At 59.8% G+C, this 20,378-nt stretch overlaps 2 protein-coding genes across 3 annotated transcripts; one reads left to right on the forward strand and one right to left on the reverse strand.

The window, feature by feature from the left end:
* Positions 1 to 289: 289 nt before the first annotated feature.
* RFXANK (regulatory factor X associated ankyrin containing protein) lies at positions 290 to 8,007 on the forward strand (the record flags this gene model as incomplete). The annotated part of the gene is made up of 9 exons (XM_079332930.1): positions 290 to 356; positions 1,029 to 1,109; positions 2,343 to 2,408; positions 3,134 to 3,234; positions 5,154 to 5,279; positions 6,752 to 6,818; positions 6,938 to 7,018; positions 7,779 to 7,852; positions 7,884 to 8,007. Coding segments are annotated over 8 exons (654 nt in total), but the record flags the coding sequence as incomplete, so codon positions are not given.
* Positions 8,008 to 8,387: 380 nt separating this feature from the next.
* On the reverse strand, positions 8,388 to 10,109 carry NR2C2AP (nuclear receptor 2C2 associated protein). 2 transcript variants are annotated; one of them, XM_079332929.1, is made up of 5 exons: positions 10,040 to 10,109; positions 9,697 to 9,787; positions 9,512 to 9,572; positions 8,677 to 8,745; positions 8,388 to 8,539 (listed from the first exon to the last, which is right to left on the reverse strand). In XM_079332929.1, the coding sequence occupies exons 1-5, from the start codon at positions 10,081 to 10,083 to the stop codon at positions 8,424 to 8,426; spliced, it is 381 nt and encodes a 126-aa protein (XP_079189055.1). In that variant the 5' UTR covers positions 10,084 to 10,109; the 3' UTR covers positions 8,388 to 8,423. The 2 variants fall into 2 exon arrangements, with proteins under 2 accessions (XP_079189055.1, XP_079189054.1); XM_079332928.1 differs by having other exon boundaries at positions 9,512 to 9,617.
* Positions 10,110 to 20,378: the final 10,269 nt, after the last annotated feature.

Consider the following 20,378-nt stretch of genomic DNA (forward strand, 5'->3'; position numbering starts at 1 on the left):
CACCCTTGTGCCAAGCAGTGTGGGGGATCCCCCCTGGAGCACGAGACCCCCCAGAATTGGGTGAAAAAAGAGTGAAAAGAGTGAAAAACCAGCAGAGGAGCTGGCGGCCACCGGGGACAGCGGGGTCCCCCCGGCGTGTCCCCAACAGGAGAGGGACATGGCACCCCAGGAATGTGGGGATGGTGAGTTGGGAATCCCCCTGGAAAATGGGATCTAAATGGAATATCCTGAGCTGGATGGGATCCCCCAGCCCAGGACACCCCAAAATTCCCCCTGGGGGTGATCCTGGGTTGCAGGTGGAGCTGAGAATCTGAGGAATTCCGTGGATTCCCAGAGTGGCAGCGAGTCCCTGGATGGTGAGTGTGGAAAATCCCTGGGAGGTCTCATCCCAAAAATCCCAGGGAAGAGGCCCAAGGGTGGAAAATCCCATCCCAATCCCAATCCCAAAATTTGGTGCTGGTTCCTCTTGCCTTCCCTGAGAAAATGCTGGAATTGGAGATGGAAAAATTTCATTTTCCCTGGATTTTTCCCATTAAAAACCATGGGAAATCTCATTTTCCTTGGATTTGTCCCAGTAAAACCCATGGGAAATCATGGGAGGATAAATCCAAATTAATAGAGAATAAACCCAAATTAATAGAGAATGAACCCAGATTAATAGACAATAAACCCAAAATAATAGAGAATAAACCCAAATTAATTGAGAATAACCCCAAATTAATAGAGAATGAACCCAAATTAATTGAGAATAAATCTAAATTAATTGAGAATAAACCCAAAATAATAGAGAATGAACCCAAATTAATTGAGAATAACCCCAAATTAATTGAGAATGAACCCAAATTAATTGAGAATAACCCCAAATTAATAGAGAATAAACTCAAATTAACAGGGAATAACCCCAAATTAATAGAGAATAACCCCAAATTAATAGAGAATAACCCCAAATTAATAGATAATAACCCCAAATTAACAGAGAGCCCCCCAGATTCCCAGGCTGGATCCAGCCCTGGCTGTTTGTGCTGCAGGTTTCCCCCTGAAACACTCCAACACTCTGACCAACCGCCAGAGGGGCAACGAGGTGTCAGCACTGCCGGCCACGCTGGACAGTGAGTGCCAGGGGACAAAGGGACACACAGGGGACAGGGGGACACACAGGGGACAGGGACACACAGGGACACACAGGGACACACTGGGGACAGGGACACACAGGGGACAGGGACACACAGGCACTGCCGGCCACGCTGGACAGTGAGTGCCACAGGGGACAGGGACAGGGGACACACAGGGACACACTGGGACACACAGGGACACACTGGGACACAGGGACACACAGGGACACACAGGGACACAGGGACACACTGGGGACAGGGACACACAGGGACACACAGGGGACAGGGACACACAGGCACTGCCGGCCACGCTGGACAGTGAGTGCCACAGGGGACAGGGGGACAAAGGGACACACAGGGGACAGGGGGACAAAGGGACACACAGGGACACACAGGGACACACAGGGGACACACAGGGGACAGGGACACACAGGGGACAGGGACACACAGGGACACACAGGGGACAGGGACACACAGGGACACACTGGGGACAGGGACACACAGGCACTGCCGGCCACGCTGGACAGTGAGTGCCACAGGGGACAGGGGGACAAAGGGACACACAGGGGACAGGGGGACAAAGGGACACACAGGGACACACAGGGACACACAGGGACACACAGGGGACACACAGGGGACAGGGACACACAGGGGACAGGGACACACAGGGACACACAGGGGACAGGGACACACAGGGACACACAGGGACAGGGGACAGGGACACACAGGGACACACAGGGGACAGGGACACACAGGGACACACTGGGGACAGGGACACACAGGCACTGCCGGCCACGCTGGACAGTGAGTGCCACAGGGGACAGGGGGACAAAGGGACACACAGGGGACACACAGGGGACACACAGGGACACACAGGGGACAGGGGGACACACAGGGGACACACAGGGACACACAGGGGATACACAGCGGACAGGGGACACACAGGGACAGGGACACACAGGGACAGGGACACACAGGGGACACACAGGAGATAAACAGGGGACAGGGGACACACAGGGGACAACCCAAGGGGACAGGGGGACATCGCCCACCCCCCAAAATTTTCAGGGAATTATTTTATCCTGATGAATTTATCTCTTCCAGCACTGCCCAAGGGGACATGGGGACATCAGAGGAGGGGCTGGGGTCACCCCAGGATTTTTTGGGAGCACCTCCCATCCCCAAAATTTTTCAGGGGATTCTTTTCCCTGATGGATTTGTCTCTTCCAGCACTGTCCATCCACCAGCTGGCTGCCCAAGGGGAGCTCATCCAGCTCAAGGAGCACCTGAGGAAAGGTTGGTGTCCCTCTGGTGACCCCAAACCCTCACAAAGCAATGAAATTTGGGGTTTTTTGGGGAGATTTTTCCAGTTTTGGAGATGGGAAAAAAATCCTCAAAAATCATTTTTTGAGCCACCAGCTGGCTGCCCAAGGGGAGCTCATCCAGCTCAAGGAGCACCTGAGGAAAGGTTGGTGTCCCTCTGGTGACCCCAAACCCTCACAAAACAATGAAATTTGGGGTTTTTGGGGAAGATTTTTCCAGTTTTGGAGATGGGAAAAAAATCCTCAAAAATCATTTTTTGAGCCACCAGCTGGCTGCCCAAGGGGAGCTCATCCAGCTCAAGGAGCACCTGAGGAAAGGTTGGTGTCCCTCTGGTGACCCCAAACCCTCAATCACAAAACCACTGGAATTTGGGGTTTTTTGGGGAGATTTTTCCAGTTTTGGAGATGGGAAAAAAATCCTCAAAAATCATTTTTTGAGCCACCAGCTGGCTGCCCAAGGGGAGCTCATCCAGCTCAAGGAGCACCTGAGGAAAGGTTGGTGTCCCTCTGGTGACCCCAAACCCTCACAAAACAATGAAATTTGGGGTTTTTGGGGGAGATTTTTCCAGTTTTGGAGATAGAAAAAAACCTCAAAAATCATTTTGTTCAATTCCAGCCATCCCTGAGGTGGTTTCCCAGCTCTTGCTGGTTGAAGTGGGAGCTCAGGGGGGGTTCAGCTGCTGTTGTCACCTCCCCCAGGTGAGAATTTGGTGAACAAACCTGACGAGAGAGGCTTCACCCCCCTGATCTGGGCTGCAGCTTTTGGGGAGATCGAGACCGTGCGGCACCTGCTGGAGTGGGTGAGCCCAGGAACCTCCCAGCCCTGCAGGGCCTCCACAGTGGGCTCTGCCTAAGTCCTGGGCTCTGCCTAAATCCTGGGCTCTGCCTAAGTCCTGGGCTCTGCCTAAATACTGGGGCCTGGTTAAATCCTGGGGTCTGGTTTAAATCCTGGGGTCTGGTTAAATCCTGGGGTCTGGTTTAAATCCTGGGGTCTGGTTTAAATCCTGGGGTCTGGTTAAATCCTGGGTTTGGCTTTAATCCTGGGGTTTGGTTAAATCCTGGGGTTTGGCTCTAATCCTGTCTGGTTTAAATCCTGGGGTCTGGCTCTAATCCTGGGCTCTGCCTAAATACTGGGGCCTGGTTAAATCCTGGGTTTGGCTTTAATCCTAGGGTTTGGTTAAATCCTGGGGTTTGGCTCTAATCCTGGGGTCTGGCTTAAATCCTGGGTCTGGTTTAAATCCTGGGCTCTGCCTCTAATCCTGGGGTTTGGCTCTAATTCTGTTTGGTTTAAATCCTGGGGTCTGGTTTAAATCCTGGGGTTTGGTTTAAATCCTGGGGTCTGCCTCTGATCCTGGGGTTTGGTTTAAATCCTGGGGTCTGGCTCTAAATCTGGGATCTCCCTTTTTTATTCTGGGATTTCCCTCTTTTATTCCAGGACCTCTTTGTTTTATCCTGGAATCTCCCTTTTTCATCCTAAGATTTCCCTTTATTGTCCTGGAATCTGCCTCTGGTTTTAATCCTGGAATTTCTTTTTTTTTTTTTTTTTTTTTTTTTGTTCTGGGATCTTCTGTTTTTTATCTGGTAATCTCCCTTTGCCATTCTGGGATTTTCCTTTTTAATCCTGGGAGATCCCTTTTTTATCCTGAGATCTCCCTCTTTCATCCTGGGATTTCTCTTTTTAATCCTGGGATCTCCCTCTGATTTTAATCCTTAAATTTCCCTTTTTTTATCCTGAGATCTCCCTTTGCTTTTTATCCTGGCATCTCTCTCAAAAACAGAGCAGGAAAACTGCAACACACAACCAAAAACCTCAAAATAAATGGTGGGGAGATCCATAAAAGATTTTTAATGAATTCCAGGAGGGATCTGTGGCTGGCAGGGCTGGGAGAACGGGGAGATTTTTCATGGAAATCAATTTTTAAAGAAGGGATCCATCAGCACTCAAATGGGGTTTTTAAGCCTCACCTGAGATACTGGAAGGAAATTAAAACATTCCCAGTAAAGATTTTGGTCAGGGGACAGAACGGGGGGTGCAGGGATGGTGGGAAGGTGGCAGAGGGCAGTGTCCCCACTGTCCCCTGTGTCCCCACTGTCCCCTGTGTCCCCATGTCCCCACTGTCCCCTGTGTCCCCTCTGTCCCCCATGTCCCTGTGTCCCCACTGTCCCCTGTGTCCCCACTGTCCCCACTGTCCCCTGTGTCCCCACTGTCCCCCGTGTCCCCACTGTCCCCTGTGTCCCCTCTGTCCCCCATGTCCCTGTGTCCCCACTGTCCCCTGTGTCCCCACTGTCCCCTGTGTCTCCACTGTCCCCTGTGTCCCCACTGTCCCCCGTGTCCCCTGTGTCCCCACTGTCCCCCGTGTCCCCACTGTCCCCTCTGTCCCCTGTGTCCCCACTGTCCCCCGTGTCCCCACTGTCCCCTGTGTCCCCTGTGTCCCCTGTGTCCCCTCTGTCCCCACTGTCCCCCATGTCCCCACTGTCCCCTGTGTCCCCTCTGTCCCCCATGTCCCTGTGTCCCCACTGTCCCCCGTGTCCCCACTGTCCCCCACTGTCCCCTGTGTCCCCACTGTCCCCGTGCCCCCTCTGTCCCCACTGTCCCCCGTGTCCCCACTGTCCCCTGTGTCCCCTCTGTCCCCGTGTCCCCTCTGTCCCCGTGTCCCCTTGTCCCCGTGTCCCCACTGTCCCCACTGTCCCCTCTGTCCCCGTGTCCCCGTGTCCCCAGGGCGCCGATCCCCACGCGCTGGCCAAGGAGAGGGAGAGCGCCCTGGCCCTGGCCAGCATGGGCGGCTACACCGACATCGTCACCTTGCTGCTGGCCAGGGACGTGGACATCAACACCTACGACTGGGTGAGGGCCACTGCACGGGACAGGGGACAGGGGACAGGGGGGACAGGGGACAGAGGGGGCAGAGGGACAGAGAGAGCAGGGGGACAGAGGGGACACAGGGGAGAGAGGGGGCGGAGGTGGCAGAGGGACAGAGGGGACACAAGGGACATTAGGGACACCAAGAGAAACCTGCCCAGAGCCACCAGCATGGCCAGAGGACACCAGCCTAGAACTGGGAGAGACTGGAATGGGATCCAAATGAGTCCCAATCTGGAATTGGGAGAGGCTGGAATGGGATCCCAGTGAGTCCCAATCTGGAATTGGGAGAGGCTGGAATGGGAAACCAGTCTGGAACTGGGAGAGGCTGGAATAAGATCCCAGTGAGTCCCAGTCTGGAATTGGGAGAGACTGGAATGGGAAACCAGTCTGGAACTGGGAGAGGCTGGAATGAGATCCCAGTCTGGAACTGGGAGAGGCTGGAATGAGATCCCAGTTTGGAACTGGGAGAGGCAGGAATGGGATCCCAGTCTGGAACTGGGAGAGGCTGGAATGAGATCCCAGTCTGGAACTGGGAGAGGCTGGAATGGGATCCCAATCTGGAACTGGGAGAGGCCGGAATGGGATCCCAGTTTGGAACTGGGAGAGGCTGGAATGGGATCTCAGTTTGGAACTGGGAGAGGCTGGAATGAGATCCCAGTCTGGAACTGGGAGAGGCTGGAATGGGATCCCAGTTTGGAACTGGGAGAGGCTGGAATGAGATCCCAGTCTGGAACTGGGAGAGGCTGGAATGAGATCCCAGTTTGGAACTGGGAGAGGCAGGAATGGGATCCCAATCTGGAACTGGGAGAGGCAGGAATGGGATCCCAGTTTGGAACTGAGAGAGGCTGGAATGGGATCTCAGTTTGGAACTGGCAGAGGCTGGAATGGGATCCCAGTATGGAACTGGGAGAGGCCGGAATGGGATCCCAGTCTGGAACTGTGAGAGGCCGGAATGAGATCCCAGTTTGGAACTGGGAGAGGCTGGAATGGGATCCCAGTCTGGAACTGGGAGAGGCTGGAATGAGATCCCAGTTTGGAACTGGGAGAGGCTGGAATGGGATCCCAGTTTGGAACTGGGAGAGGCCGGAATGAGATCCCAGTTTGGAACTGGGAGAGGCTGGAATGAGATCCCAGTTTGGAACTGGGAGAGGCTGGAATGGGAAACCAGTTTGGAACTGGGAGAGGCTGGAATGAGATCCCAGTCTGGAACTGGGAGAGGCTGGAATGGGATCCCAGTCTGGAACTGGGAGAGGCTGGAATGGGATCCCAGTGAGATCCACTCTAGAATTGGGAGAATCTGGAAAGGGATCCCAGCCCAGAGCTGGCACAGGGTGAAAAGGGATAATCCCAGGACACTCCTGAGGGATCCCGGGCAAAAGCAAGAGCTGTGTGAGCTCATTAACACTCATTAACACTCATTAACACTCACTAATGACTTTTCCATCCCCCCACAGAACGGGGGCACCCCCCTGCTCTACGCCGTGCGCGGGAACCACGTCAAGTGTGTGGAGGCCCTGCTGGGTAAGGCCCGAAAATCCCTCTCCAGAGGGGTGATCCCAGTTCCCTGCAATGGGGAGGGGAACCTGGGGGGGCTGGGGCAGATTTTGGGGTCCCTTTTTATCCCCCTTGGGGCCCCACAGCCGGCGGCGCTGACCTGACGGAGGAGGCGGATTCGGGGTACACCCCCATGGACCTGGCCGTGGCCTTGGGACACAAGAAAGGCAAGTGTGAGCCTGGGGAAGTGGGGGTTCACCTCAGGAAATGGGGGTTTTCCTCATAAAATGGGGGGTTCAACGCAGGAAATGGGGGGTTCACTTCATAAAATAAGGGGTTTTCCTCATAAAATGGGGGGTTCACCTCAGGAAATGGGGGTTCTCCTCATACAAGGGGGCTTCACTTCAGGAAATGGGGGTTTTCCTCATAAAATGGGAGTTTCACCTCAGGAAATGGGGGTTTTCCTCATAAAAGGGGGGGTTCACTTCAGGAAATGGGGGGTTTTCCTCATAAAAGGGGGGGTTCACCTCATAAAATGGGGGGTTTTCCTCATAAAAGGGGGGGTTCACTTCAGGAAATGGGGGTTTTCCTCATAAAATGGGAGTTTCACCTCAGGAAATGGGGGTTTTCCTCATAAAATGGGGGGTTCACCTCAGGAAATGGGGGTTTTCCTCATAAAATGGGAGTTTCACCTCAGGAAATGGGGGTTTTCCTCATAAAAGGGGGGGTTCACCTCAGGAAATGGGGGTTCTCATAAAATGGGGAGTTCTCCTCAGGAAATGAGGGATTTTACCTCATAAAAGGGGGGGTTCTCCTCATAAAAAGGGGGGTTCACCTCAGGAAATGGGGGGTTCTCCTCAGGAAATGGGGGTTCTCCTCATAAAATGGGGTTTTCACCTCAGGAAATGGGGATTTCACTCAGAAAACCAGGATTTCCCCTCAGAAAACAAGAGGAAAATGATCCAGCTCTGTCCCTCCCTCCCTCAGTCCAGCAGGTGATTGAGAATCACATCCTGAAGCTCTTCCAGAATAAGAAAAAGAGGAAGAAATGAAGGAGCAGCTCCAGCTCTCCCCAGGCTCACTGTGGTGAAATCCAGGAATTTCTGCCCTGTGTGGATCCAAGCCTCTCCTAAAATCCAGGGACTGAATTCCAGCCCTGGCTGGGCTCTGCTGCTCCATGTTTTCTGTTGGAATTAAACTCTTCATTGGAATTAAATTTGGGAGCAGTTCTGTGAAGCCAAATCTGCTTCCCTAGCCTATCCAAATCCCAGTTTTTGGGACAAACTGGGTGAAAATTTGCCCCTCAGAGTTTTGGAATTCCTGTCCAGAGCTGTCCTTTGGGGAAGGGAAATTCCCATAAAATATCCTGCAGGATTCTGTCACTGCCATCCCAAGGAATTCAGGAAGGTGACAACACAGGGAACAGAAATTTTTCCTCTTTGTCCTGAAGCCAAACCCCTGAGGGCTCATTCAGCCAGGAAAGATCTAAATAATCTTTTTTTAAGATCTAAAATAATCTCTTAAAATATATTTTATTGATCCCATTGCACACCTGTGCACCACCACAGCCTCCAGTGTCACCTCATGAGACAGGGGGATTTTCAGAGTCCCCAAAATTTGGGACATCCCCCCTTAGAGCCTCTCCCCCAGCACCCCCAGGTGATAAACCACAATCCTCCCAAAAAAATCCGTGCTGCTCCCAAAGGTGATTTTCAGTTTATCCAGCACTGTCTCCTCCACCTGGAATTTGTGCAGGATTCCCAGTGAAGGAACAACACTGACATTGGGATGCCCACACCCACCCTGAGCAGCAGAATTCCCAAAAAAAAAAAAAAACCCAAATTCCACCCCCCATCTCCCCAAACCATCATCCTGGGAAAGGATATTTGCATGGCGTGGTTGTCCTGGGGGTACAGCTCGGATATTTTCACCAGTTCCTCACCTGTCCTGCAGCCTGGGGAGGGAAGGGGGGAGGCTCAGGTGCTCCCAGGAGCCTCCAGGTGCTGTCCCAAAATCTTTCTTGGTTCCCCCCAGCACCCAATTCCTTTTTATTCACCCACAGAGCTGCTCCAGGTGCTGTCCCAAAATCTTCCCTCATGGGAATCGGTACCCAGAGACTCCCAGCTCCTCTCCCAAAATCTTCCCTGGTTCCTATCAGCACCCAGCTCCACTTGATTCACCCACAGAGCTGCTCCAGGTGTTCCCAGGTGCTGTCCCAAAATCTTTCCTGGTTCCCCCCAGCACCCAGTTCCTTTTTATTCACCCACAGAGCTGTTCCAGGTGCTCCTGAAGCCCTCTTGGATATTTGGGAAGAGCTGATAAATTGCTCTGAGCCTCCCTCTCCCACCCTGCAGGATCCAGCTGTGGGTAAACTGAGGCAGGACCCCAAACCCAAGAATCCTCACCCTCCCACCCTGTAGGATCCAGCTGTGGGTAAACTGAGGGAGGACCCCAATCCCAGCAATCCTCCCTCTCCCACCCTGTAGGATCCAGGTGTGGGTAAACTCAGGTAAATCCCAGCAATCCTCACCCTCCCACCCTGCAGGATCCAGCTGTGGGTAAACTGAGGCAGGACCCCAAACCCAAGAATCCTCACCCTCCCACCCTGCAGGATCCAGCTGTGGGTAAACTGAGGCAGGACCCCAAACCCAAGAATCCTCACCCTCCCACCTGCAGGATCCAGGTGTGGGTAAACTCAAGTAAATCCCAGCAATCCTCACCCTCCAGCGTGCACAGCTGGCTGGAAAATCCCCCCTGGAATTGGATGTGGAGCTGTGAGACCTTGACAGGGTGGGGGAAATCCAGGGTGACCCACTGGGATGTGCCCTGGGAGGGGACAGGAGTGTCACAGGGGGCACACAGGGGGGGTGGCACAGCTCCTGTGTCCCTGTCTGTGTCCCCACACCTGGTCTGAGTTCCAGCAGGTCTCCTCGCTGCCATCAAACAGGTGCTGCTTCCCAAACTGCTTCACATCCCGGTTCAGCACGGAGCTCACCCTGCAGGGGACAGTGCCACCACCCCTGGGACATCAGGGAATGGCAGGGGACAGTGCCACCACCCCCTGGGGACATCAGGGAATGGCAGGAGACAGTGCCACCAACCCCTGGGACATCAGGGAATGGCAGGGGACAGTGCCAACACCGACCCTGGGACATCAGGGCATGGCAGGGGACAGTGCCACCACCCCCTGGGGACATCAGGGCATGGCAGGGGACAGCGGGTGACAGTGGGGAGGGGTCAGGACTCACCGCGTGGCCGTTTGGGCACAGACCAGGGGCTCCAGGGGCGGCATGGCTGCTGAGGAGAGAGCCGGGAAGGGAGGGGGACACCCAAAACAGTGCTGGGGACACCCAAAAGAGTGATGGGGACGCCCAAAACAGTGATGGGGACACCCAAAACAGTGCTGGGGACACCCAAAAGAGTGCTGGGGACACCCAAAACAGTGATGGGGACACCCAAAAGAGTGATGGGGACACCCAAAACAGTGATGGGGACACCCAAAAGAGTGATGGGGACACCTGGGAGGGAATGAGGACACCCAAAAACAGTGCTGGGAGCACCCAAACAGTGCTGGGGACACTTGGGTGGGAATGGGGACATCTAAGGAGGAATGGGGTCCCTTGGATTGTACTGGGGACCCCTGAGCAGCACTTGGGGACACCTGTACAGCATTGGGGACCCCCGAGCAGCACTTGGGGACCCCCCGAGCAGCACTTGGGGACACCTGTACAGCATTGGGGACCCCCGAGCAGCACTTGGGGACCCCCCGAGCAGCACTGGGACCCCCCCGAGCAGCACCGGGGAGCCTCGGACACCCCCGGGCACCATCGGACAGCACCGGGACCGCCCCGAGCAGCACCGCTGACACCCGGACAGCCTTGGGGACCCTCGCACAGCACCGGGGACCCCCGGCCAGCACCGGTGACCCCCGGGGGCCGCTCCCCAGCCCCCTCCCGGTCCCACCGGGGCCACCCCGCACTCACCGCCCGCCGCAGGAAGAGGCGGAGCCGCCGCCCCGTTCCCGGTGTCCGGTACCGCCCTCGGCACCGCGGGGACTCGGGGACGGCGGCTCCGTGTGCCCCCTGCGCCCCCCGCGACCCCTGCGCATCCACAGCCCCCTCCCACCGTGTTCGCCCCCCTAAAAACGCCTCGGTGCCGGTCCCGGTGCCGGTCCCGGTGCCGGTCCCGGTGCCGGTCCCCACGTGTCTTTGGGAACGGGGGATTCCCCCCTCGTTTCCCGGTGGTGGGGGGACCCGGGTGGGGGGCGCGGGGACCTTTCCTGGGCAGCTCTGCAGGTGACACTGGGGGAGAGGGAGAGGGAGAGGGAGAGGGAGAGGGAGAGGGAGAGGGAGAGGGAGAGGGAGAGAGGGAGAGGGATTCCCGCATTCATGAATCCCTGAAATCCTGCATTCCTGAAACCCTGCACAGCCCTGCACATCCCTGCACTCTTGAATCCCTGAATCCTTGCATCCCTGCACTTCCCTGCAGCCCTTCAAATCCCTGCGTTCCTGAATTTCTGCATCCCTGCATACACCTGCATTCCTGAATCCCTGCATCCCGGAATCCCTGCATTCCTGAATCCCGGAATCCCTGCATTCCTGAATCCCTGAATCCCTGCATCCCGGAATCCCTGAATCCCTGCACATACCTGCATCCCTGCATCCCCACACATGCCTGCAAATCTCTGCAGATCTCTACACATCCCTGCATATCTCTGCATCCCTGAATCCCTGCAGATCCCAGGATCCTTCCACAGCCCGGCACTGCTGCTCCTCCCAGCTCGTCCCTGCATCCCTGATTCCCTCCATCCCGGCATCTCCCTGCTCAGCCCTGCGTCCTTTTCCATGCCAGCATCCCCGCTCATCCCTGCATCCCTGTTAATCCTAACGTCCCTGTATGGCTCAGCATCCCTGAATCCCTGCTCACCCCAAAATCCCTGCTCACACCAAAATCCCTTCTCACCCCGGCATTCCTGATCACCCCTGCTTACCCCAACATCCCTGAATCCCTGCTCATCCCAGCATCCCTGCTCACCCCAACATCCCTGAATCCCTGCTCATCCCAGCATCCCTGCTCACCCCAACATCCCTGAATCCCTGCTCATCCCAGCATCCCTGAATCCCTGCTCATCCCAGCATCCCTGCTCACCCCAACATCCCTGAATCCCTGCTCATCCCAGCATCCCTGCTCACCCCAACATCCCTGAATCCCTGCTCATCCCAGCATCCCTGCTCACCTCAACATCCTTGCTCACCCCAAAATCCCTGCTCACCCCAAAATCACTTATCACCCCGGCATTCCTGATCATCCATGCTCACCCCAACTTCCCTGAATCTCTGCTCATCCCCGAATCCCTGCTCACCTCAACATCCTTGCTCACCCCAAAATCCCTGCTCACCCCAAAATCTCTGCTCACCCCAACATCCCTGCTCATCTCTGCTCACCCCAACATCCCTGCTCATCCCAAAATCCCAGCTCATCCCTGAATCTCTGCTCATCCCTGAATGCCTGCTCACCCCAACATCCCCATTCATCCCTGCATCCCTCCTTATCCTAATGTCCCTGCTTGGCTCAGCATCCCTGAATTCCTGCTCATCCCAACATCCCTGCTCTCCCCAGCATTCCTGCTCATCCCTGAATCCCTGCTCCTCCCTGCTCACCCCAACACCCCTGCCCACCGCAGCCCCCGGCTCCGCAGCCCCGCAGAGCTCCCGGTGCCGGGTGAGTCACGGCGGCCGCGCCGAGGCCGCCTCAGCTCAGGCACCGGCAAAAATAAACCGGGAGAAAGCTGCGAAGCCACCGCCCCCTCCTCATCCCCATCCCTGTCCCCATCCCCATCCCCGCCCCGGGGCTCGGTCCCGGCTGGGGACACGCTGCCGCCCGCACACACATGTCACACATGTCACACGCCTGTGCGCACACCCGCGGGGACACGCGACACAGCAGCACACGCGTGACCGGCTCTGCTTTCCTCCTCCTTATCCTCCCTCCCCTCCTTCCCCCGTCGAGTTTCGCCTGAGAAATTGGGTCAAAAACCGCAGGAGCCTCATTTGCCCCTGGGCTAATTGCGCGTCTGGGGACAGAGCTGCCCCTTCTGCCACCGCCGTGCGCGTCACCTCCCGCGCGCGCCTGCCGGCAGCGTCCCCCTCCTCATCCCGGTGACCCCCCGACCCTCCAGTGCTGGAAACGGGGATCCCAGTGAACCCCTGAACCTCCAGTGTTGGGAACGGGGATCCCAGTGGCCCCCCGACCCTCCAGTGCTGGGAATGGGGATCCCAGTGAACCCCTGAACCTCCAGTGCTGGAAATGGGGATCCCAGTGAACCTCGACCCTCCAGTGTTGGGAACGGGGATCCCAGTGACCCCCCGACCCTCTAGGGCTGGGAATGGGGATCCCAGTGAACCACTGAACCTCCAGTGTTGGGAACGGGGATCCCAGTGGCCCCCCGACCCATCAGCGCTGGGAATGGGGATCCCAGTGACCCCCGACCCATCAGCGCTGGGAATGGGGATCCCAGTGACCCCCCGACCCTCCAGTGCTGGGAATGGGGATCCCAGTGACCCCCGACCCTTCTGCTCACTGGGAATTGGAGATCTATCCCAGTGATCCTCGATCCTCCAGTTTTGGGAACCAGGAGGATCCCGGTGACCCCCGACCCCTCTGTTCAATGGGAACCGGGAGCATCCCAGTGAACCCCAGACCCTCCAGAGCTGCAGAACCGAGGAGCAACCCCCCAGCCCAGGGATCTTCGGCCTCCGCACCTTCCTCGCTGTCGAGGAACGCGGCGCTGCCGTGCCGGGCCGTGCCGTGCCGGCTCTGGCCGCGATTCCCGGCTGCGGTCCAGCCCGGCGCTCCGCCGCGCCCCGGGGAGGTTTTTCCATCGCATCCAGGAGCTGATGGCGAGGCTGGTGCCAAGGCCAGCTCGGGCACGGCTCCAAGACCCCCGCTCGCCCCGGGGCCCGCGGTGCTGGCGGCGCAGGAAGCGATGGCCCTCGCTGCCTTTTGTGCGGCGGGTGGCGGCCGTGTGGCTTCTGCCGAGCATCCCCGGCCGGCGCTTCCGAAGAAAGAGCGGGTGTTGTGCCCATTAATTACTTGTGCCGATTGATTTCCACTTCCGTGTAAAGCCCCCGGGGATGGCCGGGGGGTGCGGAATTCAGGGCGCACCCGCACAGGGCTCTGCCTGTTCTCCGTGCCTGCATTATTTATCCGAATTCCCCCGAGCGCACAGGACGGGGGTGCCGCGGGGGTTGAAGAAGGGTTTGGAGCAGCCAGATGTCGTTTGTCATCCACGCCAAGTGACAAAGTGGTGGCATCTCGGCGCTGGGAAGGAGCAGGGCAGGGTGGCCGTGGGTGCATCCCCCTGGAAGGGGATGAGTAAATGATATAATTGTCATTAATTTATTATAAGGCTTGTTTTAAGCCACAAACTGGCGTTTAGTCCCCAGGGGTGAGGGCACCGGTGTTGCTGCAGTGTCCCCAGCGGTGTCACCACTCCGTGAGTGCCTGTCGCGTGTCACATCGCTGTGAGCAGGTGTGAGGGTGGCGTGTGCCGGTAATGAGCTTGGCTTTGCTGACGGGAGATGCAGCTCGGTGTCCCCGCCCGGGACAATTAGCACCCTGGTTAATGAGCCAGCGCGGCGTCCTGCCAGCCCCGCTGCTGATTGTGGCCGGTGTCCCCCGTGTCCCGTGCCAGCCCAAAATCACGCACAGGGGTGCGCTGGTGGCGTGGCCACCGCGGGGATCGCCCGTGTCCCATCCCGTGTCCCCTCGGTGTCCTCTCCGTGTCCCCTCCGTGTCCCCTCCGTGTCCCCTCCGTGTCCCAGGTGCGGGGTGGCCGCTGCCCCAGGGGGAAGGAGCGGGTCCGGCTGCCGGAAGGGGGATGGGAAGGAGGCAGTTTCCATGGAAACCGCAAATAAAATCAATGCACGCTGCCCGTGGCTTCGGGGGGAACCTGGGCCTGGCCAGGGCAGCGCGGCCGCGTCCCCGAGGGGACCCTGCAGCCCCTTCTGTGCCCTCCGTGCCGCGGCGAGGCGACAGGGACAGCACAAAAGAGGTTCCGTCCTTCTGGCGTCCCCCTGTCCCCTCCACATCCCTGCCTGAGCCGTCCTGCCCAGCTCCAGCCCGGCAGCTCCGCTAGGACGGGCAGAGCCGCATCTCCCCATCCTCCTGTCCGTCCGTCCGTCCGTCTGTCCCCGTGCCAGTGCCCCGAGCGCTGGCCCCAGCTGCGGTGGCAGAGGCCTCGTTAATGAGCTGCAATCCTGATGAATGTGGCAGCTCTCCTGGAACGGGCTTCATTAGCCGCCGGCGGAGCTGAGCGGAATAACAAGCGGCTCCGTGGGGCTCGGGATGGGGTCCCCCCGAACACCCCGCGCCCGGCCGGGGACACCGGGGGGTCTCCGGGTCCCCTCTGTGCCCAGCGAGGCTCCGCGACACCGCGGTGTCCCTCAGCACCTCGGCCACGGTGCCACCACCCCAAATGAGCAGCTCGGCCTCGCCACCCGCCCAGTTTGGCTCTGTCCTGTGAGACCCACCACAGAACCAACCCCTGTGTCCCCACGGGTGTCCCCACACCTGTCCCTTGTCACTCTCTATTGTGATGGCAGCAAGACCTGGCTGAGACCTACCAAACTCATGTCACCTCTCCCACTGTCCCTGTGCTTGTTTGGGGACAAAGCAGCAGTGGGGACACCCCCAGGTCCCCGAGGGCGGTGCCGCGTCCCCGCCCCTCGCAGCGGGAACCCCCCGGCGTTGTCACCGCACCCCAACCGCCCGCGGCCGCTCCCCGTGTCCCTGTCACAACAAAGGAAAACATCTCTGGATGGAAACTGCGGGAGGGTCGTCACGGCAACACTGCTGCAGGATTTCACCAGAATCCCGGCGTTCGGGCTCAAAAAGACGCGCAGTCCCCGCTCTGCCCTGCGCAGACACCGCCGCGCATCCTGCCGGGGTTGGGGCCTGGGGAGTGGGACCGAGGAATGGGGTCACCCCACAATGTCCCGGGGTCACCCCAACCACGCGGGGAACCCCACCCTGGCGACACTGGGACACCGCTCGGTGCCAGCGCTGGCTCTGCCACCCCAGCTCGGCTCGGCCTTGGCAGGATGTTGGGCTCCGAGCGCGGTGAAACCCGGTGAAGTCACCTCCCAGCTGCGGCGAGGACACTGGGACGCCAAACTGGTGCCAGTTGGAGGAGCTGGTCCCCAGCGCGTCCCCGAGCACGGAGCAGCTGCCCGAGAGGGGGGAGAGGTGTCGGTGGCACCCGGGTCCCCGAGCCGCGCTGGCGGGTGGCTGCTGTGACATCCATCTGCACTTGAGACGAGAGCCCGGCTCGGCCACTGCCAGCACCTTCCCCTGTCACAAAAACGGCCGGTGACACCTCCCCGGTGCCTCTGCGGGGCTCGGTGTCCCCTGGGGAGTGGCCCGAGGTCCCCACTCCCCCATCTTTGAGGCCGGGTCCCTTTCGAGGGTCGGGGTCAGGCTGCGAGAGGCTGTGGTGGAGTTTTTTGGGATGGATAACACGTGCGAGGTGCTGGGGCGACCTGACATTCCCACTGGGAATTCCCACCTGGTCCATGCTGGGTTCCAGGTGAAATTCGGGAAGGTCAAGAGCGGGAGGAAGGATTTGGGGCTGGGGGTGCGCGATTCCCGTGCCACATCCCAGGTGAGGATTTCAGAACCAACCCCACCTCACGGAGCCACACCCTCCTTCCAAAAACCCCAAAACCCAGCCCGGGTTCACCCTACATGAAATCTGTGGGGTGTCCGCATCCTCTGCGAGCTGGGAAAATCCGGGATATCAAACCCCCTGAGACCCTCTCCCTAATTTCCCCTTGGCAAACCTCACAGGGAACGGCGACCCCCGTCCGTGTCCCCCAGGCTCGGGCACCTCCACGGGGCCGGGCCCGCCAGCTGCAGCCACATAAAGGAGGGGAACAGAGGAGCTCTGTGCGCCGGCAACGCCGGGATTGTGCCGGAGCAGGGGGGGCTCACAAAAGGCAGGAAACGCCACGAAAAGTCTGGCACAATGGAGTCGGAAATGAGAACTTTGCTCTCGGGTTTCCACGGATCCATCCTATGGGCGAAATGGGGAGGGGGGCGAGTCGCTTTTTTTGGTGCCAAGCCGTGGGAGACAGGCTGGCATTCTTCGGGCAGCGGCGGGAAGGTGACCCCCAACCCCCCCAAAAAAACCCGACACCCCCCTAATAGCTCAGTGATGGTTTTCTTCCCCGTTTTGGGGGTCGCCTCTGGTAGCGCAGCTCTTTGGGGAGTCTCACTCATTTTTGGGGGGGTTTGGGGCTTTTTAAATCTTTATCCACCCACAGCAACTTCCAGCACCCCCTGCACCCCATTCCTGCCCCATAGGGGGGCGCGGGGGGGCTGGAGGGTGTTGGGGCTGTTCCCTGTATGGCTTAAAGGGAATTTTGGGGTGCGGAGGGGCTGGGAGATGCTCCTCTTTTTGAAAACACCCCAAAAAAATCCCTTTGAGCCCCTTCCCTTCCTGCCTCCATCACAGCGACCCCCCCACATCCTCTTAGCGACCCCACCCCCATCACAGCCCCCCCCTATTCCGCGGGCCCCCTCATTATAGGGACCCCCAACCCTTTCCACGCTGAGCTGGGTGGAAGAATTGATGAGGAGGGGGCGGCCCTGATTTTTTTTTGGGGGGGGGTTGCCCGGGTTTGGGGGGGCGGCGCATGCGCGGCCGCCCCTCGCCGTGCGCCGGGCAGCGCGGAGCGGGCGCGGGTTCTCCGCCGCTGCGGGCAGGTGCGGGCGGGCGGCACCGGCGGCACCGGCGGGGAGGGAACGGGGGGGGGCCGCGCCCGCCGCCAGCCGCGATTGGCCCGGCCCGGCCCGGCTCGGCCCCCTCCGGGGGAAGGGAGGAGGGGGTCCGGCCCGCTGCCCCCCTCTCCGAGCCCCGTTCTTAAGCCTCCGGTACCGACGGGGGGTGATCGGATCTACCGGCGGCGATGAGTCCCGGCGCGCGCTGAGCACGAACCAGGTACGTGCGGAACCGGCACCGGCACCGGAACCAACACCGGCACCGGCAGCGGCAGCGCCCCCGCTGCGGGGCGCCGTGGGGACGGGGACACCGGCACGGCTGCGACGGGAGCGGGACGGATCCGTGCCGGGGGCGGGGGGGATGGGGACAGCGACACTGGCACCGGCACCGGCACCGACACCGGCACCGGCACCGGCAGCGCTACGGAGGGAGGAGAGCTGAATCCGGGCTGGGGGTGGGGTGGATGGGAACACTGACACCGGTACCGGTACCGGGCTGGAGCCGGGCTGGGGATGCAGGGGACACTGACACCGGTACCGATACCGGGCTGGGGATGGAAGTGATGGGGACAGTGACACCGGTACCGGCACCGGGAGAGGGCTGGATCCGGGCTGGGGATGGGGGGGATGGGGACAGCGACACTGACACCGGTACCGGTACCGGGAGAGAGCTGGATCCGGGCTGAGAATGGGGGGACACTGACACCGCTAGCGGTACCGGGATGGATCCGGGCTGGGAACGCGGCGGGGCTGCGGGGGCTGCAGGAATGCGGGGCCCGGTGGTGGCGGTGGGGACAGTGACACCGGCACTGGCACCGCTGCGGGGACGGGGATGGGGGCGGTGACACCGGCAGCGACACCGGCGGCAGCGCGGCAGGAGCGGGATGGATCCAGGCTGGGGAATGCGGGTCCCGGTGGCGGGGATGGGGACGGTGACACCGGGGATGGGGACGGTGACACCGAGGATGGTGACACCGGAGCGGGACAGATCCGGGCTGGGGACGCGGTGGGGAAGGGGGACACTCGGTGTGGGGAGACACCCCCCAGGTGAGGGATGGTGGCGCTGGCGTGGGGGACATTGAGGGGACACGCTGGGGACACCGAGGGGACAGGGAGCTGTCAGGATGGCGGTGCTGGGCTGGAGGGGACACTGCGGGGATCAGGGGCACTGGGACAGCCGGACAATGGGGGCGTGGCCATTGGCACTGTGGGGACAGCAGGACAGGGGGACACCGCGAGGAGCGGAGCTCTCAAGGGCTGGGGACACTGAGAGGGGCTGGGGGATCACCAGGACTGGGGACATGGGACAGACACGCGTGGGAACAGCGCGACACCGTGTCCTGAGCCCCCTGGGAGGTGGCAGCGAGGCAGAGGGCGAGCAGAGGTGGCGAGGGGTGGCAGGCCAGCAGTGGGTGCCACCAGGGTGCCACCAGCGGTGCCACAGCCTTACTGGTGACACTGGTGGCTCCCTGGCGGGTCGGGAGCCGGGAATGTCGCTATCCCGGGGTGGCCCTGGCTACCAGGGGGCTGGCAGAGCGCCGGGCACTCCGTGCCATCTCCAGGATGTCCCCAGCTTGGGGACACAGCGTGGAGAGGCCTGGATGGGTGGATGGATGCGGGTGCGGATAAGGCCACCCCAAAATCGGTGGGACAGCGGTGCCAGCGGCCAGGATCCGTGCCAGGCCCACCGGCCCGGGGATCTCCTCCCGGTTTTGGGCACCGGGCGCGGTGTCGGGATCGCTCCCAGCGTGTGGAGCGATGCTGAGCCGCCTCTGGGGCTCCCGCGGCGCTTTGGACTTTGCCGGGGAGAGGCAGAAAGCGGGGCAAAAAATATATATATTTTTTTTTTTAATTTAAGAAAAAAAAAGAGGAGCAAATTCTAAAATAAAGGCTGCAGACTGTCTGCCTAATAAAAATCGCACCCGGCAAAGGGCCCATATTGGACGGGATCACAGTTTGCCGAGGTGCTAATTTATTCCGGCAGGCTGGGGGGAGCGGGGAGCATCACGTTGCCTGCGAGATGTGACGGCAGCGAAGGTTTGCAGAATTCCTTTGTTGTGGGCAGAGAGGAGGGGACGCCGAGCCGGCCCCGCCGCCGGGCTCCTGCCGCGGCCGCGCAGCCCCGGGGGACACCCCCGGCCCGGGGACACCCCCCAGGACACCCCGCTCCCCCTGGGAGGGAGGTGGGTGCTGTGTGTGGGGAGGGGGCGCTCGGGTTTGGGGGTTGGGGGGTGCAGGAGCAGCCCCCGATGTGGCAGCGGTGATGGGGGGTGGGAGGGGGGGGACAGGCCGAGGGGGTGGGCAGCGGGATGTCGCGCGTGTGTTGGTGGCACTGCAGGGACAGCAGAGGTCACGGGGGGTTGAGGTGTGCGTGGGGACAGCTGGTGGCACCCCCAAAGAGTGGGTGGCACCCCCAATGTCCCCCTGCATCCGGGATGCCCGGGTGGGTGGGCAGTGCCCGCTGTGTGCTGCCACCCATCCCGTGTCCCCAGCGCTGTCCCGAATGTCCCCTCAGCTCCCTGCGGACCCCCGAATCACCACCCCCCCTCCCCCACCCCATCCCAGGCTCGGGGCGGGCTGGGGGGGACAGGTGACCCCCAAACTGGCCGGGTGGTCCCGGCGGCCTGTGTGGAATTAAGCTCGGTTTCAGCTCAAGCTAATCACCAGCCCCGGCTTTGCATATTCATGAGCGGGATGAATTATTCATGAGGTGACAGCGAGTGACAGATGTGAAAATGTTCGCCTGGCTTTGCTGGGGGGGTTTGTGGGGGGCGTTTTGCACCGGAGTTATTTTAAATTTCTCTCGTC

Source organism: Erithacus rubecula (assembly GCF_903797595.1).
Source record: "Erithacus rubecula genome assembly, contig: scaffold_629_arrow_ctg1, whole genome shotgun sequence".
NCBI lineage: Eukaryota > Metazoa > Chordata > Aves > Passeriformes > Muscicapidae > Erithacus > Erithacus rubecula.

What these genes read in the sequence shown, in the direction of transcription:
- NR2C2AP (XM_079332928.1), bottom strand. Translation starts at nt 10,083, where the DNA reads ATGCCGCCCCTGGAGCCCCTGGTCTGTGCCCAAACGGCCACGCG. An exon ending in TGTGCCCAAACGGCCACGCG is followed by an intron (nt 9,788 to 10,039) that starts GTGAGTCCTGAC and finishes TGTCCCCTGCAG; the next exon opens with GGTGAGCTCCGTGCTGAACC. An exon ending in CCTGCTGGAACTCAGACCAG is followed by an intron (nt 9,618 to 9,696) that starts GTGTGGGGACAC and finishes GTCCCCTCCCAG; the next exon opens with GGCACATCCCAGTGGGTCAC.